The sequence below is a fragment of the Delphinapterus leucas genome, chromosome 20 (assembly GCF_059928025.1).
Source record: "Delphinapterus leucas isolate spDelLeu-1000000601 "Yukka" chromosome 20, BTC_Dleu_Yukka2, whole genome shotgun sequence".
Classification (NCBI taxonomy): domain Eukaryota; kingdom Metazoa; phylum Chordata; class Mammalia; order Artiodactyla; family Monodontidae; genus Delphinapterus; species Delphinapterus leucas.
Genome location: NC_143148.1, coordinates 10,267,079 through 10,276,744, shown reverse-complemented (window position 1 = coordinate 10,276,744; position 9,666 = coordinate 10,267,079). Strand labels below are relative to the sequence as shown.

The following is a 9,666-nucleotide window of genomic DNA, read 5'->3' as shown; positions in this document are numbered from 1 at the left end:
CAACCCGGAAGCGCCAGCCCAACAGCTTTCCTATTGGTCGTGCCCCTATTCACGTGGCTCTTCACACACACCCCTCAAAGCTGGTCCTGAGGGCTTGCTCCCTGGTTGGTAGGCGAGCGGCCCAGGTGATTGGCCGCCAACACCCGCCCAACCTGCTCCCCTATTGGTTGGGGCTGCCGCCTTCTCCTTTCTCGGTAAAGACTCCGCACTTCGGCTAGGTAGAGGATCCCGCGGGCTGGGCGCTCCGGTGACTCGGTACGGTCTTCGGTGATAGCGCTCCCTACCCCGCCCTTAGTGCACCCTTGCCAGAGTCCAGTTGGGCTGTTACCCTTTCTGTGACCCAGGCACTTGTACCTGAACGGCTCAGGAGCCCGTGTGCTTCCGAATCTGACACAGGCTTGGAGGAGGGTGTGGCCTCTGCTAGGAGACAAAATCGGAAAGAGCTTAGTTTGGGACTCCGGGTACTCGTGCCTCAGCCTTGATCGAGCTGGTGGTCCTCAGTTTTCCCATCAGTACACTGAGGAGGGATGATGATGCAGAAAAGGAAACTGAGGCCCAGGGAGGGGAAGCAGATGGCCCCAGATTGCCAAGGTAGTCAGTGGAGGGGCTGAGAATCCAGAACTTGCGCCTTTTAACCACGGCAGGGCGCCCGCCTCTCATATCATCCCTTCGCGCGTCTTCTCCCTAGCTCGCGCCATGGCGTCCCAGAGTCGTCGGCGGAGGCCGCTGCGGAGGCCTGAGACGGTGGTGCCGGGGGAGGCGGCCGAGACGGACTCGGAGCTCTCTGTGTCCTCGTCGGAGGAGGAGGAGCTGTACCTGGTCCTCTCGGGCCCGACGCGCGGCCGCCCCACGGGACTGCGGGTGGTCGGGGAGGCCGCGGAGACCGACTCGGACTCGGAGCCGGAGCCGAAGGCCGCGCCGAGGGATCTGCCTCCGCTCGTGGTGCAGCGGGAGACAGCCGGGGAGGCCTGGGGAGAGGAGGAGGCCCCGGCGCCCGCCCCCGCGCGTTCGCTGCTGCAGCTCCGGCTGGCTGAGAGCCAGGCGCGGCTGGACCACGACGTAGCGGCCGCGGTGAGCGGCGTGTACCGCCGCGCGGGCCGTGATGTGGCCGCCCTGGCCGGTAGGCTGGCGGCTGCCCAGGCGGCGGGATTGGCGGCGGCCCACAGCGTGCGCCTGGCGCGGGGGGACCTCTGCGCGCTGGCCGAGCGCCTGGACATCGTGGCTGGCTGCCGCCTGCTGCCCGACATCCGCGGCGTGCCGGGCACCGAGCCCGAACAAGACCCGGGACCGCGAGCCTATCTGTGCCCCACTCTCCCAACTGACTGAGCCCTGGGGGTAGGCCTTGCGGCCTCTGGGACCTGGCTCTGTGCCCTGTTTAGCCACCCACCTATCTTACGGTCACCCTCAGACATAACCCCGCCCCCTGGATAATGCTCTGTGTGTGGGGGGAGGGAGGGGGGAGGATGGGGGGTTAATGCTGTGCAGCCCTGCCAGGCCCTAGCACCTGGTTCCTCCCCCTGGCCCTGGCGCTTGCTCCCTGGTTCAGAGCTTGTGTGTGTCTGAAGCTTGGCTCAAACTCCTGGGTAACTAGCCACTCCTTGATCTGTCTCCATCTTAGCGGTTCACAGAGCCTCACCTCTCCTTTCTGTCTGCCTTCCTCAGTTTGGTTTCTGTTCACAGGGGCTGGTCCTGCTTCTAGCGCAGATTCCCTGATGTCTCTGGCCCTAGTCCCACTTCTGGAATTCTGCCCTCTAATCTGGACCCTTTTTCTGCTCCTCAGGCTTGGCTCTGATTCCATCTCCTCCTCCTAGTCCTTGCCCTTCCGCCTCCTGGCTCCTTCTCCTTGGGCTTAGCTCCACCCCCTTGGCCTGATCTTGTTTCCTGGGTCCAGCTGTACCCTTAGGTTTGGTTCTGCTTCTTTTTGCTTCTCCCATCCTGTTTAAACTACGTACTTAATTATGGGCTCCAGGGACCCCCTATGATTTTCTTCATCAGGCCCAAGATGAGACCCCCCTCTTGACCCGAGGAGGTCCCCCTCCCAGCTCTCCAGGCCCAAGTTGGTGTGTCCTTCCCACCCTCCAGGCCAGGTTCGCGCCTTCTGCCCAAGTTCCAGGTACAGGATGGGCCTCCTCCTGGCTCTCCAGGCTGAGAGCGCCCCCAGTAGGCACTTAGAGCCCAATACAGACTCGCCCTGGAACTTTGGGCACAATATGACATCACTTTGCCGATGAGGACCACATGTATTTTGTTTGGTCACCGTGGTGTTCCCTGGATGCTAAAAGGGCTTGGCTGTCTGGCTTGTCTCAGGGCCTGGGGTTAACTCCTTCTTTCTGCTCCTCACCTGGTCCCTCTTCTCCCAGCCCCAGTCCCTCAGTCCCATTCACATTTATTCCCCTCCCCTGCTCTTACCCCAACCTGAGCTGAGATCTGGGCCCCCAGGATGGAGAAGTGGGGAAGAACGCTCTATGGCTGACTCATTAAAACTCAAGACATTGATTGATGTGGTCCATTCCTCTTATCTCTCCATCTAAGCTGGGGGCAGGTAGGTTGGTGATTTTGCTGAGAATGTGGGTCCCGCGAAAGGGATCCTTCATGCCTGGCTTAGTGAAGGTGAGCCTGTGGCCGGGAAATCAGGGCTCCTAGTTTTTTGCCCTGGTTCTGCACTTATTTGTATTTTGTTAATTCACCACACATTTGTTGAGCTCCTGTTCTTTGCCTGTCCTTAGCTGGGCACTGGTGGTGCCCACAGGCTGGGCCCTTGCAGAGCGCACAGTCCCCTGGGGGAGACAGCCATTAAAATATTCTTGCAAATAAGTGGATAGCTTTCATAATTGTAATTTATACTTCAACTATAATTCTTCTGGCATTGTGATTAGTGCTGTAAAGAAATACAGGAGCTTTGTGAGGGTGTAACTGAGGTCTGTCTGACCTTGTTTGGGGGGAGGTCAGATGGCTTCCCTGAGGAAGTGATGAGTGAGTTTGAGCCAAGCCCTGAAGGTGTAAAAAAGGTGAAACAGGTCTGGTAGAAAAGAGTTGCAATCAGTGGGAATAGCATATGCAAAGGCCCTGAGGCAGAAGGGGGCAGAGCCTATTTAATAACAGAAGAGGGTGATATCTTCTATTCTCCACCTTGAGTGGAGAGAGCAGGGGAGATGGGCGTGGTGAGGGTGGGGTGAGTGCTGTGCTAGCAGGGGCCAGAGGGAGCTGAGCTTTTAAACCAGGTAAAGATTCTCGGTCTTTATTGAACAGCCAGTAAACAGAGAATGGTGCCATCTGATGAATGTGTTTTGTGAAGGAGACTCTGAGACTGGTGCTTCTGCAGTGTGGCTGCCTCTGATAAATACCCAGAAATACTGGGTTAAAGAATCAAACTTCCGGGCTTCCCTGGTGGCGCAGTGGTTGGGGGTTCACCTGCCGATGCAGGGGACACGGGTTCGTGCCCCGGTCCGGGAGGATCCCACATGCTGCGGAAAGGCTGGGCCGCTGAGCCTGCGCGTCCGGAGCCTGTGCTCCTGTGCTCCGCAACGGGAGAGGCCACAACAGTGAGAGGCCCGCGTACTGCCAAAAAAAAAAAAAAGAATCAAACTTCCTTTTAAAGGTACAGCTGAGCTCAGAGAGAACGTGAGAAATCTCCTGGGCCCAAGTTAATTTCTGCTGCACAGCAAAGGGATTTAGTTCTACTCACGTGTATATATATATACATGTGTGTGTATATATATATATATATATATTATATATAGTCTCTTTCATATTCTTCTCCATTATGGTTTGTCACAGGCTATTGAATATAGTTCCCTGTGCTCTACAGTAGGACCTTGTTGCTTATACATCCTGTATATGATAGTTTGCATCTGCTAATCCCAAACTCCCAATCCTTCCTTCCCCTCCTCCTTGGCAACCACAAGTCCGTTCTCTATGTCTGTGAGTCTATTTCTGTTTTGTAAATAAGTTCATTTGTGTCATATTTTAGATTCCACATAGAAGTGATATATGATTTTGTCTTTCTCTGAGTTACTTCACTTAGTATGATAATCTCTAGGTCCATCCATGTTGCTGCAAATGGCATTATTTCATTCTTTTTTATGGCTGAGTAATATTCCATTGTATACACATACCACATCTTCTTTATCCATTCATCTGTTGATGGATATTTAGGTTGCTTCCATGTCTTGGCTATTGTAAATAGTGCTGCTGTGAACATAGGGGTGCATGTATCTTTTCGAATTAGAGTTTTGTCTGGTTATATGCCCAGGAGTGGGATTGCTGGATCGTATAAAGCCTTGGATTTTAACAGGTGCTGGACCTTGGGCCAAGCACTTATTAGAGAAGCAGAGGCCCTGGCATGAAACTTAGTCCCTTGAAAGGCTATATCTTGAATGAAAGAATGTGGTAGAAAAAAATCTGATTGATACCATTGAGGCATACCTAGGAAACTTGTCCATTTTGGCTTAGGCTCTGGGTGGAGGGAATTTTTCCTCAGGGAATTCATAACCACAGGCTTTTCTTCAGGCCTGATTGGGGTTTGGGTATACCCTTACGGAGCTGTTCAGGAAACCCCAAGCATTGAAATAAACTGAAAGTAGGCTCTGGCCAAAGCCAGGGAAAACACCCTCAACCAGCCTCATGCAGAATTACAGCAGACTAATATAGACCAAACCTAAGTTCATAGTTGAAAACTGCAGAATGCGACTTCCCTGGTGGTACAGTGGTTAAGAATCTGCCTGCCAATGCAGGGGACACTGGTTTGAGCCCTGGTCCAGAAAGATCCCACATGCTGCGGAGCAACTAAGCCCATGTGCCACAACCACTGAGCCTGCTCTCTAGAGCTTGCGAGCCACAACTCCTGAGCCCATGCGCCGCAACTACTGAAGCCTGTGCGCTCTAGGGCCCGCGTGCCGCAACTACTAAGCCCGCGTGTTGCAACTACTGAAGCCCGCGTGCCTAGAGTCTGGGCCCAGCAACAAGAGAAGCCACTGCAATGAGAAGCCCATGCACTGCAATGAAGTGTTGCCCCCGCTCGCCACAACTAGAGAAAGCCCACATGCGGCAACAAAGACCCAACACAGCCAAAATTAAATTAATTAATGAATTAAAAAAAAAAGAAAACTGCAAAACATACCAGATGATAAAGTGATGAACCAGTGTGGGCTGCTGGTTCCCTTCCCCAAATTTAACCTTGGAGAAACTGGAAAAAAGAAAGAAATCCGGATCCGAGGAATAACAAAATGTTGAGAAGTCCTCAGGGACAAAGAGGTGATCTGACATAGTATTCTGCTTCTTCTTTCTTTGTAACAAATGACCAAAAATTTAGTGGCTTGCAACAGTTGTTTTATTATACCCACAGATTCTGTGGATCAGGAATTCCAGCAAGGCTCAGCTGGAAGATTCTTTGGTTCCTTGTAGCAATGACTGAGGTCACTCAGGTATTCAGCTAGCAAGTGGGTTGGCACAGAGGGTCCCAGTGACTTCACTCAGGTGGCTGGACTACTACGACTCAGAGATTAGGATTGCTGACTGGAGTGTCTGTATGTGGCCTTGAGCTTCCTTCAAACATGGCAGCCCCAAAGTAATCAGATTCCTTACATGGCAGCTCAGCACTCCAAATATATTTCAGTAGACAAAGCAGAAGCCCTTGGGTGTCATGCATGATCACTTCTGCTGTGTCCTCTCAGTTATTAGCAAGTCACTAAGTCCAGCCAAGATTCAAAGGAGGGGGTGGAGGGGAAGGAGACATAGACCTCTGATGAATGAGAGTATCAGAATTTGTGGATCTATTTTGAAACCACTACAGTTAGATGGGGCAGTGGGTTGTGGACGAGTCGTTGACTTTTTTGGTCCCTCTCTTTCAGTGTTGCCTTGGGTAAATGATTGCCTGAGACATAAGAGCATCAGCCACTCACACCCTCTGGGGAGGGTGAGGTCACATCAGGGTGCTCCAGGTTCCTATTTTATTTAATGGGTTATAACATTGCTCTCTATTTTGATGCTCAAATTGTGTCCAGTTTGGCCAGCAGGACCCCTTTCGAGCTGGCTTCTGTGTCCTATTGACATTTCTTCACCATTCTTTGAATGCTTTCTTGCTCTCTGGCACAGAATGATCTAGGCACATCTTGTTTTTTTCTCTGCCTCAGCCTTGAAACCATCCACCTCTGCAAGGGTCCCTGGTTTCTTTTAGTGGGAAATGGTGTTTAGAAGCCAAGATGTGGGTGCTGGGTGTGCTCATTGCTAATGAGGTGTTGCTACTCCCAGGCCCTCTCGATGCACAGACCTAGAAGAAAAACACAAACAAGGCAAAACACAGAATAACTATCTAATCCCTACACCATACACACATTTTAAAATAGACTTTATTTTTAGAGTAGTTCACAGCAAAAGTGAGTAGAAAGTACGGAGAAGTCCCGTATGCCCCCAACCCTAACCCTCACAGCCTCCCCCGCTATCAATATCCCACACACCTATTGTATATTTGTTACAACTGATAAACCTACATCAACATCATTACTACCCAAAGTCTGTAGATTATATTAGAGTTCACTCTTGTACATTCTTTAGGTTTGGACAAGTGTATAAATGACATGTATCTACCAGTAGAGTGTCTATACAGAATAGTTCCCGCGCCCTAAAAATCCTCTGCGCTCTGCCTGTTCATCCCTCCCTTCCCCCAACCCCTGGCAGCCAATGATTTTTTTAATGTCTCTGCAATTTTGCCTTTTCCAGAATATCATATAGTTGGAATCAAACAGTATGTAGCCTTTTCAGGTTGGCTTCTTTTGCTTAGCAATATGCATTTACGTTTCCTCCATATCTTTTCATGGCTTAATAGCTCATATCTTTATAGCACTGAATAATAACCCATTGTCTGGATGTACCGCAGTTTATTTATCCATTCACCTGCTGAAGGACATCTTGGCTGCGTCCAAGTTTGGGCCATTATGAATTTAAAGCTGCTCTAAACATTTGTGTGCAGGTTTTTGTGTCGATACACGTTTTCAGCTCCTTTGGATAAATACCAAGAAGCATGATCGTTGGCACACACTTTTTATCTTTCTATTCCAATCCAGCGTCGCTGGTTTGTTCTAGTTTTCTCTAAGAGGGACTTTTAGAGGGCAAAATCCTACAGATTTTGAGAGAACGGAAGAAGATGCAACAGCAAGAATGCTTGGAAAGATGAAAAGCACCCAGATGAGTGAAAAGATCTTAGCAGTCCTGAGAAAAATAACCTAGAAGAGAACAACAGCTGAGAACCAACTTGAAGCAGCAAAATTCCCTCAAATTTGAGGAGTCGTCTGAAACAGCTACAGTGTAAGTGGGAAGGGAGTTGATTGAAAGTCTGTTTAAGAAGCAGCCAGATATCCCTGTCAGCCTCTCCTAACTGCAGGTGAAGCAACCACACCTCCTGTGTTCTGTGAAAAGCCTAGGGATTCATCCTGGGGGTGGGGGTGGGGGTGGGGGGGGGCCGGCTGGAGGGGAAATAAGAGGATGTGTGGCCTGGAGTGGGGTATGGGGGAGATCGGTCCATTCGGAAAACAAGCAGACTGAGGGAATGAATGTACACTCTTTCTCTACCTGACGTAAAACAGAAAAACTAAGATACAGACATGTAAGCTTCCCATTAGAGTTGGCGAATGCCCTGCCTTGAGCCTTGGGCCAATGTACACACCTCCGCCGGCCAAACTCCCCGTGGAAGTGCCCACTTCCTTCCAATGGCAAATAGCCTCAGCAACGGATTTTATCTTTGCCAATCTCATAGGTGAAAAATGGTACTCAGGGTAGTTTTAAATGGCAGGAAATGAAATTAAAACCATAGTGAGACAGGCATTTCACGCCTATCAGATTGGCAACATTTTTAAAGTCTAACAATACTGATTGTTGGCGTGGAGGTGGAACAACAGACTATTTACACCCTGTGGGTGAGAACGGACATTGACATGACCGCCTGGGGAGACAGCTTAACCGATAGCTGACGATGTTCCCACTGCACACCCCAGTGCATGCTCTTTGTTAATAGAAACACTGGTAACTAAGTGCCCATTAATAGGAGAATGAAGTTATAAGTTTTCGTATATTGATAGAGTGGAAAGCTAGACAGCAATGAAACTGAATTAACTAAAGATATATGTATACACATGGATGAATCCCCCCAACATAACATCAGCAGACCACAGCAAGCTGCAGAAGAATACATTCAGGATGTTATCCTTCATCTAAAGTTAAAAAACAAGCAAATGGGGCTTCCCCGGTGGCACAGCGGTTGAGAGTCCGCCTGCCGATGCAGGGGACGCGGGTTCGTGCCCCGGTCCGGGAAGATCCCACGTGCCGCGGAGCGGCTGGGCCCGTGAGCCATGGCCGCTGAGCCTGCGCGTCCGGAGCCTGTGCTCCGCAACGGGAGAGGCCACAGCAGTGAGAGGCCCGCGTACCGCAAAAAAAACCCCAAAAAACAAATGACTGGTATGGATTGCTGGGTTTGTAAGCACCTGCCCTATAAGTTTAAAGGAATGTGGGAGCAATAAAAGATGCCCCAATTGCGATATTGGTTGCTTCTGGTGGGCAAGGAGAAGGCTGTTATCCAGGAGGAGTAATTAGCAGGTTTCGCCTAAATTGATGACATTTTGCCCTTGAACTGGATGGTCAAGACAGGGATGTTCATTGTTCCTGTAACATTAGCACGTTGTAAATATTTCATAAGGCAAATGAGAAATGAGGGTAGGTGTCCCAGGCAGAGGGAACAGCAGGGATGAAGGTCCTGAGGCAGGAGGCTGGGATGCTAAGAGCAAAGAGCCGGGTGCACAGGGAGTGAGATGTGATGAAACAGTCCGCAGGGGCCAGACCAGGCCGGGGCCCCCTTAAGAACTGTGTTCCTTTCTCCTGAGAACAACAGGGAATCATGGAAAGAAGTTAAGCATGTAAGTTACACGATCAGATTTGCACTTTGAAATGATTGTATCAGCTACTGGATGAAAAGCAGAGGGAAGCAAGAGTGGGAAGCGGTAAGCCCAGTCAGGAGTGATGACAAATTGAAATTATAATAGAGTGACCCCAGTTCAGGTGTTCAAAAACGGAGTCAAGCGGCCTTTGAGCGTCTGGTCTCAGACACCTCTCTGCACCACTGAGAACTTGAACTTTCTTTGAACTGTGCGGGATCCGAGGGCACCACCAGCTGTAGTCAGAACAATACCCGCCGGCTGCAGCCTTTTCCTCTCAAGTTCTCTCCTTGTAACTGTGCAACCATTTCGGACCCCAACCAATTCTTACTTAACAAGCTGTTTGCCAGCTCCAATTATAATTCTTGAGAAACAACTCATGTAACTAACTGTAACTTTGCAAGTTTGCTTTTATAAGCCTCCCCTATTTTGTAATCCAGCGGAGAACAATTCAAGTGCTTCTTGAATCTGTGTCTCCTGGGCTGCAGTCCAAACAAACCCCCAATAAACATCTTTTTATTTCAATCAGGTCTTTGTTTCTGAAATTTTGACTAACAGTAGGTTGGTGTAAGGATCCAGGTGAGGCACAATGGTGGCTTAGATCACTTTCCAAACCTGCAAGTACAGGGATCTGGAGACAAGTGGTTGGAGTCAAGAGCTGTCTAGGAGGTGAAATCAATAGCCCTGCTTAAGGGGGATGGAGGGGAGGAGGAGGTCAAGGGTGACTCCTAGCTTTCTGGCTTGA

General features: G+C 50.2%; 1 protein-coding gene across 1 annotated transcript; it reads left to right on the top strand.

Annotated features, from left to right (window-relative positions):
- The first annotated feature begins 94 nt into the window (after positions 1–94).
- Positions 95–2,496, top strand: BLOC1S3 (biogenesis of lysosomal organelles complex 1 subunit 3). The gene is made up of 2 exons (XM_022585398.3): positions 95–255; positions 689–2,496. Exon 2 carries the CDS (start codon positions 697–699, stop codon positions 1,324–1,326), a length of 630 nt encoding a protein of 209 aa, XP_022441106.1. The 5' UTR covers positions 95–255; positions 689–696; the 3' UTR covers positions 1,327–2,496.
- The last annotated feature ends 7,170 nt before the right edge of the window (positions 2,497–9,666 follow it).

Excerpts from the sequence above, each read along its gene's own strand:
- BLOC1S3 (XM_022585398.3), top strand. The coding sequence starts at position 697 with ATGGCGTCCCAGAGTCGTCGGCGGAGGCCGCTGCGGAGGCCTGAGACG.